Source organism: Coenobita brevimanus, chromosome 58, assembly GCF_032717465.1.
Source record: "Coenobita brevimanus isolate Jiangsu-jjx chromosome 58, ASM3271746v2, whole genome shotgun sequence".
Lineage (NCBI taxonomy): Eukaryota > Metazoa > Arthropoda > Malacostraca > Decapoda > Coenobitidae > Coenobita > Coenobita brevimanus.
Genome location: NC_137011.1, coordinates 2,046,447 through 2,064,149, shown reverse-complemented (window position 1 = coordinate 2,064,149; position 17,703 = coordinate 2,046,447). Strand labels below are relative to the sequence as shown.

The window sequence follows — 17,703 nt, the reverse complement described above, 5'->3', positions numbered from 1 at the left end:
ACATGTATATCATCCCTTTCTTGCCACTTCCTCTGCCGGGTTTGCTCGAAATAAACGTATGGTTGTAAAAATGCTCTCTGTCAAATCTAATTTCATGCTGGGCAAACTCTCAAGTTCATTGTATTCCGTACAGGATGCAATGGAACATCGCAGATCATATAAGAAAACGGTAATGGCTGAGCGAGTGAAGTTCGTGTACTTGTGGCTGGAGGGAATGTCTCTCAGATCCATAGCAAGGCGAACAGGTGCCAGCGCCACCACCGTGCAGAGGTGGGTCAGACGGTGGAGGAGGGAAGGCGTCTTAGATATCAAGAAATATATGTCAAGATCGAAGAAAAATCGGCCAAAAACCTCAGTAGTGGAAAAATGTGTAGGCCAACAAGGTTGGTTAAAGCCGGCCGAACAGCATCAAGGAAAATGGAAGCCTGCCGTGGAAGAATGCACACGGATTATGGAAACCTACCAGGTTAACTGCAAAACCAAAGAAGAAAATCATAATCAAAACATCTGCCATACTGCCTTCCAGACTTATGTTAGACAACATATAAAGCATAATGCACACGACACACACATTAACTATGCACAACAAAGAAGACACTTTCTGTGCAACACACTACCAAAGCAGCCCTACTCACTGCCTCCTGTCTACAATGCTTTTTTGGAGTCAAGAATGAAATTCGATCCTTTCTATTGGACAGTATATTAATATCAGTTAGGTGTTTTAATAACATAACAGCGGCATCAACCATTTTTTTTATGTACTGTATTGACGAGACACGTACTCCTACAGTTCTTTCACAAGTGTTTTCCAGTCCTACCGGACCGCTGCACATTTGATCCTGCGGAGGGCTGTCGAGACTCGTCCTCGAATCTCATTGGTTTGAAGGTATAAAGTTTCCGTTTCAATTATCTCGCAGTTGCAACAGAATGGGTGAATATATGGGGAATATATTCGCACAGTTGAATGCACAACATTGCCCCGCTGTCGACAGTGACAAATTATATTCTTATATTTACATTTAAAATGTTGTAATTGTGTGTTGAAAATTACCATTTTTAAGCAATTTCGTGATTCCCCCCCCCCCTGCCCCACATAGCAATAGATCGTGTCCGGGCTAGCTTAACTTCACTACCCGCACTGCATAGCAATAGGTCAGGGTGTGTGGATCCGAAAAGAAGGAAAAACGTCATTAAGTGGCGACTACTCACCGTCTAAACCTGCAGTAGTGATATGGGTTCGAGACCCACGCATGTGAGGGTGCTTTAACGGCTCGGTGTTATCACAAAACTGATGATACCCTTTCTTACTCTCTTCCTTTTGACATACAGATTACCGATTATATTAATTTCTCCATAAAGGACATAAGTTTTTGCCTTCCTGAGCTTCAGTTTATATAATGTGTATGTTACTAAGAATCACTCTTAGTTGAATAAAATCATCTGAGGTAGGCTCCAATGAAATACGAGAGAAAACGCGACCATGATAGGGCGTTAAATGTTACCGGTATTAATAAGCTTAGACTCCTATACTCTCAGCTGAATTAGATAATCTGGAGGGAAGTAGTAATTGTAGTTGTAGTAGTAACAGTAGAAGTAGAAGTTGTTTTTGTTGTTATTATCGCCCGCCTAGTGAGGCAATAATGTAATCGCCTGCGTCGCATGTGTGTCTGTGTGTGTGTGTCTGGTTGTTCCCAGAATATCTCAAAATCAAGTGGGCAAATTGTATAAAAACTTTGTGGGCAGTATCCCAGGATATACACGTATGATTTGTTTGTTAACAATTTTGGCAAAACTATCATGATATGCCCCTGGTTACTAGAGGATTTGGCAATAAAAAATACCCTCTAACTTTTATTTTACCCTACCATTATTCACCATTTCGTATCGAATCGTCAAAGAGAAGAAAGGCTATTTAAAAGGTAAATATTAGAGATTCATCAAAGGCCTGTTGTTCTCAATGACCTTCACCAACATAATACCCCTGACCTCAGGCGTCTGAATGCTAATGTGATATTTAACTTGGTAGAGGTAAACAGCAAAATCCTAGTACCTAGTACCTAGTACTTTTTTGGCTAAGCTGCGATGATATGCCTCCCACTGCCAGAGGATTACAGATCTAGTTTTTTTTGTGATGGTGGGCAATATGCATTTCTGGGCGAATACTTTGGTTTTTATTGTTGTTGTTGTTGTTGTTGTTCTTGTTCTTATAACTGTTGTTGTTGTAGCCCCAGGTTCGTCTGAAACGTGATCCAGGTGGACTGCAGACCGAAAATGCCATCCTCCTGCAGATCACCACCCTCCTTTCGGGCGATAGGCAAGTTGTTAAAGGAAGTTCGTATAACCTGGAAGCTCCATCACCCAGTTATATCAGTGCCACCACGTGAAGGCGTCCCTCTCCAGCACCTGGCGGGATTTAAATACAATAAACACCTAACCATTAGATGGTTAACCTGGTATTTGTTTTGGCAGATATGAGGGTGGCGGCGACCCTGCTTCTAGCCACCTTCGCCTCTCCACTGGTGCAGCCAATACCACCACGACCACTATCAAGACACATGCAACATGGTTAGTCTCTTCTAGTGCAATTAGCATTACATCTGCACGCATGAAAGTATGGTGGTGTACGTCTGTATGTGGGAGGGGGTTTGTGTGTGTGTGTGTGTGTGTGTGTGTGTGTGTGTGTGTGTGTGTGTGTGTGTGTGTGTGTGTGTGTGTGTCATTTTCTCTCATATTGTGCAGACGAAATAATTAAAAAGGTACCAAACTTGGTGGATGGTTTGAGAGTCTTGCTAAGGAGATCACCTATTATTTTTGGCACAGTACATCAAAGGTCAAGGTCATACAGTAATGTCAGCTTAATCGCTTTGATCCAACTCAAATCAAACTTAGTGAAGGCTGTTCTGAATCCAGTTAACATTAAGAGTCGTCCCTCAGCTGAGTATGTCTGACTGAAGAAATATACAAAATTTTAAAATGAAAAAAATATAGCAAAAACGAAATTCCATGCTAATACAAGGATTATTTTCCCAAGAGTGTAATATCTGTTTGGATTTAGATGCAGTGAAAGAGACCAGTGAAGGTGTGGCTGCACTGAACGCCGTGCTGGAAGCTGCACCACAACACGAGTCCTTCGTCATGGTCATTACACAAAAAAATGAAAAGGTATGTTCGGCTTCCACACACAGTTGGATTAATGTAACTTTGAAAAGGTCAGATAAACTGAAATATTCTGTATAATTATAACAATGGATATTAGCAAGTATATTTGGCACATAGTACATGTTTATTATTATTAGAAGTCTCTTTTGAGAAAGCAAGCATAATAGTCCTGCACTAGTACAAGACAGCAAGCCATAAAATTAGTAATCAAAACCAAGCCACTGTATCACACGGCAAATAAGTGACTGGATTTAAAAAAAAAATTGATGGATGAACGACACTTCATAGTGATTTCAGCATTGCTTTGACTGAAGCCACTTGTAACTGTCCGAGAGGCGTTAAGAGTGTTGCAAATAGCAAACTTCAGATGTCTCTCAGTAACTTACTGACATGGGCTCCTCTGTGCCGGTCACTGGGAGGACGCAGCATTAACAGATACTTCTGTTTTCCATGTTGTCAGTTTGCAGGTGTGAGTGGTGTTGTAGCGCCGTGGGGTTTGGGGGTGTTCGAGGTGGCGGCAGACGGCCAGGACGCTGTCATGACGCAGGCACAGTTCTACCAGTTGGTCAACCAGGCTCGCCGGGTAAGTATAGGATGTTGTAGCTTCCTCAGTCTCATCATTGAAAAATATAAAACTCAAGATACCAACAATGCTAGTAAGTTTTCCGGCTGGTATGATTATAAGTAATATACGAACTTCATAGTCGAGTACGAGTATCATAACCTGAGAAATGAATACCGGTGTTCACTGAGTGAGCTTGGCGAACAACTACTGACCTCTGTCCAGGTCAGCCTCCACCAGGGTTAGCCTTATAGGGATGACTGAACCAAATCAATATATCATGAAACCCCCTAACCCGCACTCCGGTGGCTCCAGCAGCTGCGGCAGGTGTCATGGTCCGTGACGGTTGTGGTGGTGAGTGACGACCCAGCCTTCCTCACCGCCTTCGCCGATTGGTCCCTCAAGGGTCGCCTCCTGGTGTGGTTAACGAGGTTTCTCGTCCTCACCCGCCTCCCACTCCACCGCCTCACCCACATCCGCACCACACTCGCCATGACGAACTCCATGTTAATCATCCTTACGCCTAGTTCAACAGTGAGGTGAGAGTTACACACACTCACCCATATCATGCATACTAAGTATTGCATTTTTTTTATATACAAGTTATTAATTCATTTTCCTTTGCTCTCTGCCAATATTTTCTTTATTCATCAATATTATACAGGGTGTCCGAAAAGTATGAAGTCTTAGTACATAATGCTGAAATGGCTTGAAATCCTAGAACGTGTCCAAAGTGTCCACCATATGATTGATACACAAATGCAGACTAAACACCCAGTCAGCAGTACTCATCCATTGGTATCAGCAGTGCTCGTGTTATCTCTGGGGTTATTTGGAGGCGGTGGTCTGTACAGAGAATTTCAGTGCTGCATGTGCATCGTCAGTGTCAGTAACACCATTACTGCTGATACTATTCTGCTGACACCATTAGTGATACAATTCCTGATGCCATTACTGATACTTTTACTGATATTAATACTAATACCATTCCTGATACCACTAATGCAGATACTACTACTGCTGATACTGTTACTACTGATATCATTACCGCTGATACCATAATTATTATTATTACTGATACTATTGCTGATATCATTATTGATACTATTACTGCTGATACTGTTACTGCTATCATTACTGCTGATACCATAATTATTATTATTACTGATACTAATGCTGATATCATTACTGATACTATTACTGCTGATATCATTACTGCTGATACCATAATTATTATTATTACTGATACTAATGCTGATATCATTATTGATACTATTACTGCTGATATCATTACTGCTGATACCATTACTAGTATTATTACTGATACTGTTACTGATACCATTATTGATACTTCTACTGCCGGTAACACTGGCTGTGTGACTGATGACTATATTCGTCAGACCTTGTCAGCGTTTCACAACCATATGATCCAAGACCTTTCAGATACCTGGAATAATTCAAGGATTCACAAATTATGTTCATTATAACAGTATTGTGTGTATATTTAACTCTGTGTATGCATCTGCATTTGTGTATATTTCACTTATTTTTCAGTATAACATCGATCGCGAGATTATGTTGCGTGTGTACTTGAACACGTAGCTAAAGATGTGGCCATGATGCACTACACTAAAAATGAATAAATAAATAATAATGAATAAAATGTTTAACACGACATGTTACCCTCGTTGTCTGATTGTGTGCAATTTGATTCACCGATGATCATGAAAGTACAAGAAAACCAGGTCCTTTGTCCCTTTTCAAAAAATGTACAAGACTCTTACTCTGACCTGGCCTAAAATTGCCATCTATCCATCTGGAATGCTGAGTTGTAACAAAGAATCAACACTAGAATATGATGCTAGTCTCGAAGAAGTGCTATGGAATGGCTGTAGAGCCGCATAGTCGTTTTCTGTTGTTGAGCTACGTGACATTCAGCAAAAAGTTGAAAATCTGGGTCAAGGTAAAAATAACAGTGAAATGTTTTCTTTTCAGATATTCAGTGTATGTGGAAGTGCCGTACACTGGTGAAGAGGGTCGACCAGTCCAGGTGGGTACATGGACGGCCCAGCAAGGATTAACCACCACTTCACAGCTGCCATTTTTCCCTGAAAAGTTTCAGATGTAAGTACGGAACATTCTCAACTTTTATGTAGTTTTGATATGGCTTTATCTGAAGCAGCTTCATAAAACAGAAAATATAGTTTTGCTCATATTCTTTCTCATTCAAGGCTTGCTAATAGACCTCAGTTGAAGGTGACGTATTCTCAGTTTTCCTCAACCGTGACGAAGACAGTGGACGACCCAACGTCTCCCGGAGGGAAGAAGACCATCATTCTGGACCCAGATATACGAATCTTTGATGCAATTGCAGAAAATATGAATTTTAGGTGAGTTCCAACAATGTGAAAGGCATAAATACATGTAATATAACACTGCTGACTATTTTAGGTCATCAGTTTCCTAATGTCATTAACCTGATAAAGACTTTGGAATTTTAAAATGCAGAGCAACATTTTTGGAGGTAAAATTCCTTTCCTTTGGTATTAGGATGTTCATCTTGATCATAATCCTGCCTCCAGCATCATTTGATATTTCAATTTACAACATAAGGTGTCTTTCCAGTGTGTACCTCAACCTCTTAAGGTGTCTTTCCAATCTGTACCTTAATCTCTTATTTGGCCACCAAATACACTTAAGTTTCCAGATCAACTCGCCAGCAGACGGCGAATGGGGTATTGAACTGTCAAATGGATCCTTTAACGGCATGGTGGGGATGTTACAGAGGAAGGTTAGTGCCTCTGTACTGTTACTCTAGAATAAGGAATATATTACTTTAATTTGAGAATACACTCGAAATGACACACCTGTTCCATCACTGTCTAAAAAAAAAGATCAACGTGTGTTTTTTTTTTTTTCTTTTAATCACTGAGTTTTTCTTTTTAAGGTCTTTCTTATCTAGTGGCTGGCCGGATAGAACTCAGAAAGCACAAAACTAAACCATGCCTATGTTTTACAGGAAGTGGACATGAGCATATCTCTCTTCCACGTCATCTACCCACGAACCCGCGCAGTAGACTTCGCAGTTCCTCTTGTGATCTGGTATCTTCGCGTCATTGTGCATCGTGGCAGCCCTGAGGTACACCCATGGGGATTTTTGCTACCACTGACTCCCCTGGTGTGGATAGCTCTCTTTTCCTCATTGTTGGTGGTCATCTCTGTTTTCATTGTGCTACGCAAATGCTTAGTGGACGAGACATTACCCCGCACCAAGATTGGGAAAATCATATATTGCTCTATCCGTGTACTCCTCCAGGAAGGTAAGATGTCGTTTCATAGATTCAAACTTACTGGCATGTCAGTTATATTTCGGACACTTCATCAATTTACATGCACTCAGTGACTTCATTCGTCTAAAAAATATAACTCTTTCCTGCATCAACACTCCAATTTCGTTTCATACACACACATTTCCAATCTCATTCACCAATCATTGCAATTCCCATTCATCTTCTCTTAAGAGAAGAGTATCATCAGCAAACTGTACAGACAATTACTACATTCTCCGCTCACTCACTAGGAACACTTCAACAGCTGGTTCCCTATCCTTTTGTTTATTTTCTAACACCAGTATACACACATCGAACAACCACAGATATGACGCACCCTGTTTTAGTCAAACATTCAAGTCAAAGAATTCGATTCGTTCATTTTGCACACGCACTGCCTCCCTGGCACAGTCATACATACTCTTTACTACTTCAGACATTTTCTTATACACTTTATATATTCTCAGCACCTTGTACATTCCTTGTCTGTCTACTCTGTCATACGCATTCTCCAGTTCCGCGAAGGCTACATACAACTTCTTTTCCTTCTCTATGGACATTTCAGGAAGAACATCTGGTCTACACACCCTTTCCCATTCCTGGAACCCTCTTGTTCCTCTCCAACCATTCCTCCATTCCTCCAGTTCTCACCCTCACTCTGTCGACAACTGTCCTGCAACATATCCACTCCATTATAAGAAAACCACTACCACTAGGACTGCCAAACACCTCTTTTATCCATTCCTTTGTACGAGACAACTGTTATACCTAACTTCAGTCTTGTGATACTGTCATTCTCCCGGACTAATCTACTCATTTTCTAGATTCGTTCAGTAACTCTCTATACCTCATATTTCAGCATTTTGTCACACACTTCATCAGTTCTTGGTGTTTTCAACAGTTTTACTTTCTTCAATGCCTCGCATACACTTTTCCTCGTGATCCCTTCCACCTTCCTTACCTCTCTTATCCTCCCAGCCACTCCTCAACTGCTTATACCAGCACTACTTTTGTTCTGTACATTCAACAACTCGTTAAAATGCTACCCCCTCTGTTCACTTTCTCTCTTTTCCCCATTAGCATTCTGCCATTTTATCTTTCACCAGTTCATTGCCTCCCGTGTCAAACTCTCTTACGTTTCCCTTCCAAAATAGTTTCCCATATTCCCTCCAGTTTACACACAGGCTTCATACAAACTCACCAACTTTTTTTTCTCACTGGTATTTTCACCTATTTCTTCTCGAAGTACAACTCTCCATCGTCACCTCTACAACCTCATTCCCTCTGTTTCCCATTCAGTCCTTGTGTGCCTTCTGTCCTTCAGCAATGCGTTTCATCTCTTCAGTCCAACATTATGTTCATTTTACCCTCCTCCCTCTTTTCTTAATCTCACTACAAATCATAAACCAAGGATTAAATATCATTACAGATCTAGGCGTGAGCAGTGTATCGAAATGGTGGTGGTGGGAGCGTGTACTGCTGGGCGTGTGGATGATGAAAATGATGGTGTTATCGCAAAGCTACACCGGCAACCTCATGTCCCTCCTGGCCGTCAGATACATCCCAATGCCCATACAGACACTGCAGGACATCGTTGACAACCCTGTCACTCTTATTGTGCCAACTGGTTCAACTGTCGCACGTACGTTCTTGGTTAGTGCTTGTCTTGGTTTCAGTTAATGTTTAATATTTATTTCAGTTAATGTTTAATATTTTATTTCTATCTTACGTTTGTAGTGGGAAGAAATATCTTAAATTGGTAGTGGGAGGGTGGGGGAGTTCACTTATTGTGAGGCAACGATATGACCAGCTGAAGAGGAAATGTAACCAGGATTAACTGGAATAAATATTCATTAAATTTTAAGTCCTGTGGATATACAAATATATATATATATATATATATATATATATATATATATATATATATATATATATATATATATATATATATATATATATATATATATATATATATATATATATATGTGTGTGTGTGTGTGTGTGTGTGTGTGTATGCATTAATATTTATATCATATTATGAAGCGAATGCATAGCGTAGTTACGATAATCATATATATTAATACAGAAGAGGGAGGAAGTGTACAGCACACCTGAGATATGAGAACGCGTCAAGTCGAACCTGACCATTTGTTATATTTTTTTTCACCAGAATATTATACAAAAGCAAGAAAGGACACAGATGCCATGGCCAGTCAGATATAATGTGCTGCTTCGAAAAGATCAAGAAGTCATATATTATCCAAGTAAGAACATATCACTGTGCCTTGATCAGAGGTGAAATTCTGCAGTCAGTACATGGACGGGACCAGAGAGAAGACGTAAAGTGTTTATATATCCATCTATTGCCAGACGCCTCAATCTCGTAAGGGGATGGCACAAACAAATCGCCTCCATGTCACCCTGTCCCCCGCCATTTCACTGCCCTGCTCCCAGCTTCTACACCTCTCCCTCAAATGCCTCTCCACTTCATCCCTCCCTCTCATCTTTAGCCTCCCCCTCTCTCTTCCCCCTTCCACCTCACTCACATACACTCTCTTCGTCAGTCTCTCGCTCTCCATCCTCTCCCCATCTCCAAACCACCTCAGTGTGTTTCTCCTAAGGCTTCCTATCACATCCACATCCACACCGCAACGCTCCTTGACTTCCTCATTTGTCAGTCTGTCTCTCCATGTGACTCCGAATTCTCCTCTCAAATAATTCATTTCTACTGCTCTCACTCTTGACTTCTGTCCCTCCAACAAGGTCCAAGCTTCACTTCCATACTTTAGAGTTCGTATCACGATACTGTCACGTAGTAGCTTTTTCACTTCCATGCTCACTTCCCTGTTTTTTATCACTGCTTTCAAGGAACCAGCAAACCTTCCTTCCCTGTTGCACCCTTTCAAGCACTTCACCCTCTAAACTTCCATTCTTACTCATCACACTACCCAAGTATCTAAACGCACTCACATATTCCACTTCCTCCTCACCCAGCCTCACTGTACATTCACTGACATATTTCTCTCGAAGGTAAAGTGTCAAAGATACAAATTCTGTTTCAAATCATCAAGTGCGTCATGTAGGACAGGAGACTAATTAGTACCAGTAGTAGTAGCATTTAGGAAGTAAGAGAGTAGTGTATCTGCAATTCCCACAGGACGCTAAGAGTGGTATGTTGGGTAAAGTTGGTGACCTGCAAAAAGTGGGACGCATCAAATCCGTGCTTATGTCTGAATACAACGCGTACATGGACACACATGTGAGGCGAGGGACCCACGTCATTTCTCTTGTGGACACCAGAACAACAGAAATGATGGCACAGGACTTTTCTAAATTAGGTAAATTTTGCAAAAGGCAAAGTTTCAGTTTTTTGGTGAGTAATCGTTGGGAAAACATATTACCCTTGTTTTTAGCATCGCGGCGACCGATCTGAGAAGGATATTTTAATTTTTCCAAAACCACTGCAAGAAGAGATTTGATGTGTATGGCTACACAATTTTGGGTTGATATTTAAAGTTTTGCAGTTGGAAAATAAATGTCAGATGGCTATAGTTCCTTTACGACAATTTTACTATATACTGTAATCCAAATACATCAACGCTTGTAGCCTTTAATCCGAAACTTAATCTCTTAGTTAGAAATATAAAGTATATGATTACTGATAGATTTTAGTGTTGTGTTTGTAATCCTCCCCACCACAAGGTTTTTCAGTTTTAATAGGTACAGGGTCAGCAGACAGCCACGAAATACAGTTTGAAGGTCTGAAAGTTGCAACATAAGCCCACCACACTTAATAACATGCACCTTTTTTGTTTACCAGGCAGGTGTGACTTCTACCATGCTCAAGAGGAGATTAATCCCATGGTGGCATCATTTGCATTTGTGAAGGACAGTCCACTGCTCCCGCCATTTAATAAAAGGTGAGGGTGAAAAGCATAAGAGATGTCAGAATGAAAAACAACAATAAACCTGAGGAAATGCTACACAGCATGATTACCTGTAGAAAATTACACAAGACATCTACAGTACTTAATTTTGCGTCATTAACAATTTTACCTTCCAAGTTTCACTTTATAAACACGACGTGATTTTATAGCCTGGCAGCTCTTTTTTTGTAGCATGTCTGACTACTGATAAAACTAGAAGTTCAGTCACTGATAAGGATTGGGAGATGAGGTTTGTTAGAGTTAAAAATTGCAGTATAAAACGAGAACTGCATGAGGTAAATTCAATGAAGCAGCATAAAAGATACGGTAATTATCTTCTGCTGTTTTGGTACTTGCAATGCAGTATATCACGCCTTCTTACCTGCAGAGTATCGAGAGTGGTGGAGTCAGGCATCTACTACTACTGGCAGAAGCTGTACAACCCAAACTTCACGACCTGCCTCACCCCTCCAAAGAAGGTGGTCGTCAGGACAACACTGGGACTCACTAATCTATGGGTAAGTCTTGTTGGACTTTGTGAATTCCATAACTTTACCCTTTTGACTCTAACGCCTAAAATTACCATCTGTCCATCTTGATTTTTGAGCTGCACCAGGAGATTAACACTTGAGTATGATGCTAGTCACGAAGAAGTGCTGTGGAGCTAATGTAGAGCCGTAGTATTCCCTGTCACTGAGCTACATGAAATGAGCTGAGAAGGGACGAAAATCGAGGCCAAACTAAGGTGAAAAAATCATAATTTAACTAAACACACACACACACACACACACACACGGTTGAACCTTGAGATGATCTTGGTGGACTGACTTATTACTGTACCAACCTTCTGAGTTTTTTCTTTTTTCCCTTTTTTTCCCTCAGGCAGACCATAGTCATTCCATTCATCCATTCACTATAGTTCTTTCACCTGAACTTGGCCCAGATTTTCGTCCCTTTGAAGGTTATTTCACGTACCTGGTTGGGAAAAAAAAAAAATGATATAGCTTTACATCTTTTCCATGGCACTTCTTCGTGACTATTCTGGAGATAATCTGTTGTTATAAGTTAGAGTAAAAAGAGTATCGCTAACCATTCAGTGCCTCATGGGGAGTGTAGGGACCCCTGGCTAGGGTGTTTAGTCCCTACGTTTCGCCGCTTTAATCCAATGGCACGTTTTTTTTTTTAGCTTATTTTTGCTACCGAGAGACAACATCACTTTTTTGTGTATGTCGCTTATTTATGTATTTATTATTACCTCCGTCAAGGAGGTTATGCTTTCACCCCTGTCCGTTCGTTTGTTTGTTGGTTGGTTGGTTGGTGAGCAAGATTAAACAAAAACTACTGTACGGATTTCCATGAAACTTGGTAGAAGGATAGGCCTTGGCCCAGAATAGACTCCATTAAATTTTGGTGTGGATTCGGATAAAGGTGTGGATTCAGTAATTTTTATTCTCTTTCTTTAACGTTGCGAGATAGTACGATTTTCGACAGTTTCGTAAATTTTGCAGTGAATATTGCATGGATGTTGATGGCGGAGGTATGCGCTCTACTGAGTGCCATTCTAGTATTATTTATTTATTTCCTTATTCATTTTCCGACTGCAAGGACTCGATATAGCCTTCTTTAACCTCACTACAAAAAGTTCTCTCTAAGCTGAATAAAATCGTCTAACGGAAGCAGGAAGAAGATAAACTAACATCGTATTGAAGGGTGTAACTCGAGGGTGGCCAGTCGCTCTTCCCCAAGCGGCATTATATTAGCAATGACCGTGGCCAGTCTTTAGATGCAAACTCCTTCGAGTCACGCTCATCAGGAGCACATTAACCCATTTGACCACCAGGCGTCTATTTAGTTACATGGTAACCACCCAACGTAGTGGTTTCCTCGGCTACATGAAACAGTTTGGCTTATCAGCCCGTGTAAAGCCACTTGAAGGTAGCGCTACATGAAGTGAGTGGATGGTATCGGCTATAGAGAGTTATGAATAGACAGAGTTTCCAGTGGTGTTAATAATTAGTGTTGTCTCTCAGGGCACGTTGGTGGTGTTGGTGGGCGGCAGTGGTTTCAGTGGCACTGTATTCCTCATGGAACTCCTCTGCTCTCGTCTACTTCGCTGATGCACCGCGTAATATTACAGTACCAATAATAATAATAATAATAATAATAATAATAATAAAACATACACGCCCAGTTTTACTGACCCGAAATTAGACTACACTGCCTACCAAAACAGGGGAAAATTTAACTAACGAGAGGGGTTAAAACTAAAACTGGGATGAGAGGGATGAGGACAGGGATTCTAGCAACCTTGCATCTCCCACTCATCGTCACATAACAGAACAGTACATGAACACACAACAGTATAGGCAGTTCTGAAAACAGTCCTCTCTCATAAATGGCATTCCAGCTTCCACTTCCCTACCTTGTAGCTTTTCCAGACACTTCTGTTATGTAGGTATATTTCCCTATGTGTTCCAGGGAAAGAGTGATGCAAGGGTTTCCTAAGAAGGAAAAAAGACGGATATTCGTAAAATACTGAGCGCAAATACTGCTACATGTACTATCAATTACATATATGCCGTACGACAGTGTGTGTGTGTGTGTGTGTGTGTGTGTGTGTGTGTGTGTGTGTGTGTGTGTGTGTGTGTGTGTGTGTGTGTGTGTGTGTGTGTGTGTGTGTCAATAAATACTTAGGCTGTGGTCTGGCCGTCTCACTGGCCGCCTGAGCCTGTGCGGCTGACTGCCTCACCTGCTGCTGCCTCAACATCGCCTCTCCGCTGGTAAGTCTTGAAAGTGTGGCGCCGTGCTGGTGTGGCTGACGGTGTTAGTGTGGTGCTGGTGTGGCTGACGGTGTTAGTGTGGTCCTGGTCTGACTATGTGTGGTGCTGGTGTGGTTGTTACCGAGTTCAGAAAAAAGACTTAAATACTGCTTACCAACCGCAGACTTTCAGTTCTCACAAAGTCCCTTTTTTTTTTTTTTCCCACACTAATACGAACCGCCAGCCTTACAATCAAAATCCCTGGCTCAGTTTTACGTACGCATTGTCTGAGGTAATGCATTCGAGCCCCTTATCGTCAGGACATATTTCAAGCTAATTATTCCATAAGTGGTCCACTGCCCTTTGGAAGTTCAAATGAAGAATTATATTGCCATTCCTCCGTAGCAAACCAGATCGCTGTACACTCCGTCTGTGAGTGCTCATGCCTAACCAAACGCAAACCATACCTCCCCAATCTCCAATTTAGTCACTCATTATTTTCATTCCTATGCATGCCTCACTTCCCCAATCTCTAATTAACATTTTTTTTTTTTTTGTCGTTCCTTGTGCTACCACATCATATCATAATTCCTTGAACGCCTTTCCTGCTCCTCTTCTTTTACAATCATCATTTACGCTTATAACCTTCCACACAACCAAATGAGTCTGGTAAATATGAATGGATCTTGGCAGCTACTTGGCACTGATTCTAGGTTTCTGTTATCTTAAATAAAGCTTGTATTCTAGTCAGTTAAGGAAGTTCTCTAGCACCACCTCCTTAGCGATTTATTTTTGGGTATGGAACACGACGTAAAACTCTTATATAAATATATATATATATGGCTGGTTAATATGCTTTTGCGTGTTGTCTATGCACGATACGGCGATATTAGAATGATTTACTCGTATATAACATAGACGTGGACAGTAACGTGTGATAAACAAAATACGTCGCCTAGGAAAAAGTGTTAGGGAGCTCCCTTATCCGACGAGAATACGGGCCCTAGTCTAGCAAAGCTTAAAGGTCAATTCCCACCACACAACCTTTTCCTCTTTAACCATACTTACGCTGTTTAATGTCATCTGTAGGAAAGATTATTTGGTAGATGAACATGCGAGAATGCTAGGGATGAAGGTTGAGAAAGCGATAATACGTACAGTGATACCCATGACAAGGGCCGCATACTTTTCTTTATTTGGTAATCATCGGAATGGTTCAAGCCCAAAAGCGTTTGAGAAGCGAGTATGAAATGAACATAAAAATTCGAGAATGGTTTGCATGTAAGGTGTAGGTCCTTCCTATCGCGTTTGTACCTTATGCATAATTAGGACTGGCATAGCGATGAAGATTTTTCTCACTAAGGAAGGGAGTTGTAACAGAATGGCGGTGGACCCAATTGTGACAAGGACGACCAAGGCATCTCTTGAATGATAGTCGGGTCTTCTCAGATTTATCTGAATGCTATTTGTCTTTCAAACCAGTCAAGCCGTTTAGCAGTTTGATGAAAGACGAACAGACAGACGGCAGGCGACAGACCAGACATGCCAAACCTCCTCTCCCGATACAGGAGTGTGAACATGAAATCATCCCTGACTTGCCACTTCCTCTGCCGGGTTAGCTCGAAATAAATGTATGGTTGTAAAACTGCTCTCTGTCAAACCTAATTTCATGTTGGGCAACACTCTCAGGTTCACTGTATTCCGTACAGGATGCTATGGAACATCGCAGATCATATAAGAAAACTGTGATGGCAGAGCGAGTGAAGTTCGTGTACTTGTGGCTGGAGGGAATGTCTCTCCGGTCCATAGCAAGGCAAACAGGTGCCAGCGCCACCACCGTGCAGAGGTGGGTCAGACTGTGGAAGATGGACGGCGTCTTAGATACCAAGAAATATATATCAAGATCGAAGAAAAATGTGTCAGGAAGCTCAGTGGTGGATAAATGTGAAGGCCAGCGAGGTTGGTTAAAGCTGGCCGAAATACATAAAGGAAAATGGAAGCCTGCCGTGGAAGAATGCACACGGAATATGAAAACCTGCCACGTTGAATACAAAACCAAAGAAGTAAATCATAATCAAAATATCCGCCATACCGCCTTCCAGACGTATGTTACACAACATATAAAGCATAATGCCCAGGACACACACATTAACTATGCACAACAAAGAAGACACTTTCTGTGCAACACACCACCAAAGCAGCCCTTCTCACTGCCTCCTGTCTACAATGTTTTTCTGGAGTCAAAAATGAAATTCGATCCCTTCTATTGGATAGTATATTAATATCAATTAGGTGTTTTAATAACATAACAGCGGCATCAACCATTTTTTTAACACGTACACCAACAGTTCTTTCACAAGTGTTTTGCAGTCCTACAGGACAGCTGTACATTTGATCCTGGGGCGGGCTCTCGAGACTCGTCCTCGAATCTCAATGGTTTGAAGGTATACAGTTTCCGTTTCATTTATCTCGCAGTTGCAACAGAATTGGGTAAATGTATGGGGAATGAATCTGCACAGCAAAATGCACAACATTCCCTCGTTGTCAACGGTGACAAATTATGTTCTTATATTTAAATTTCAAATGTCGTAATTGTGTGTTGAATATTACCATTTTTCAGTAATCCGAGTTCCTCCCCCCACCCCTGTCCCACATAGCAATAGACCGTGTCCTTGCTAGCTTAATTTCACTACCCCCACCGCATAGCAGTAGGTCAGGGTGTGTGGATCCGAAAAGAAGGAAAAACGACATTAAATGGCTACTACTCACCTCTAGACCTGCAGTAGTGAGATGGGTTCGAGACCTATGCATTTGAGAGTGCTTTCACGACTCGATGTTATCACAAAACGATGATACTCTTTCATCTTCTCATTCTTTTGACATACAGATTACAGATTATGTTAATTTCTCCTTAAAAGACATAAGTTCTTGCCCTCCCGAGCTTCAGTTCTTATGAAGTGCATATTACTAAGAATCACTCTTAGCTGAATAAAACCATGTGATATAGGCTGTAATGAAATACAAGAGAAAACGCGAACATGAGAGAGCGTAAAATGTTACCGGTATTAACACACTTAGGCTCCTATACTCACTCTCAGCTAAATTAGATCGTCTGGACGGAAGTAGTAATTGTAGATGTAGTGGTAATAGTAGAAGTAGAGGTTGTTGTTTTTCTTGTTATTATCGTCCGCCTAGTGAAGCAATAATGTAATCCCATGCATCAGCGTGAGTGTCTGTGTGTCTGTGTCTGGCTGTTCCCAAAATATCTCAAAATCAAATGGGCAAATTGTATCCAAATTTTGTGGGCAATATCCCAGGATATATGGTTTGTTTGTTAACAATTTTGACAAAACTGTGATGATATGCCTCCAATTACCAGAGGATTTGGCAATAAAAAAAAATACCCGCTACGTTTTATTTTACCTAGCCATTATTCATCATTTTGTATCGTTTCGTTAAAAAAAAGAAAGGCTATTTAAAAGGTAAATATTAGACATTCTTCAAAGGCCTATTATACTCAATGACCTTCACCAACATAGTACTCCTGACTTCAGGCTTCTGAATGCTAATGTGATATTTAACTTGGTAGAAGTAAACAGCAAAATTCTAATACTTTTTTTCAATTTTGGTGAAACTGCAATGATATGCCTCCGACTGCCGTAGGATTACTGATTTAGTTTTTTAGTAATGGTGGCCAATACGCATTTCTGGGCAAATGCTTTGGCTTTTATTGTTGTTTTTGCTGTTGTTATAACTGTTGTTGATGTGGCCCCAGGTTCTTCTGAAAAGTGAGTCAGTTGGACTGCAGGCCGAAATTGTTATCCTCCTGCAGGTCACCACCCTCCTTACTGGGAATTGGCAAGTCACTGAGGGACGTTCGTATAACCTGGAAGCTCCATCACCCAGTTGTATCAGTGCCACCACGTGAAGGCGTCCCTCTCCAGCACCTGGCGGAATTTAAATACGAT

General features: G+C 41.1%; 1 protein-coding gene across 1 annotated transcript; it reads left to right on the top strand.

Annotated features, from left to right (window-relative positions):
- Window positions 1-70: 70 nt before the first annotated feature.
- LOC145402578 (uncharacterized) lies at window positions 71-17,663 on the top strand. The gene is made up of 16 exons (XM_080274576.1): window positions 71-270; window positions 2,470-2,611; window positions 3,034-3,162; window positions 3,620-3,742; window positions 4,040-4,260; window positions 5,717-5,845; window positions 5,953-6,111; window positions 6,422-6,512; window positions 6,741-7,041; window positions 8,480-8,703; window positions 10,208-10,388; window positions 10,871-10,970; window positions 11,365-11,494; window positions 15,445-15,694; window positions 16,106-16,179; window positions 17,511-17,663. Exons 1-16 carry the CDS (start codon window positions 71-73, stop codon window positions 17,661-17,663), a joined length of 2,607 nt encoding a protein of 868 aa, XP_080130702.1.
- The last annotated feature ends 40 nt before the right edge of the window (window positions 17,664-17,703 follow it).

Bases quoted from the DNA above. Each gene is read 5' to 3' on its own strand.
- LOC145402578 (XM_080274576.1), top strand. From the start codon at position 71: ATGCTCTCTGTCAAATCTAATTTCATGCTGGGCAAACTCTCAAGTTCA. The intron at 10,389-10,870 runs GTAAATTTTGCA...TTTGTTTACCAG, and splicing joins ACAGGACTTTTCTAAATTAG to GCAGGTGTGACTTCTACCAT. The intron at 10,971-11,364 runs GTGAGGGTGAAA...TCTTACCTGCAG, and splicing joins CTCCCGCCATTTAATAAAAG to AGTATCGAGAGTGGTGGAGT.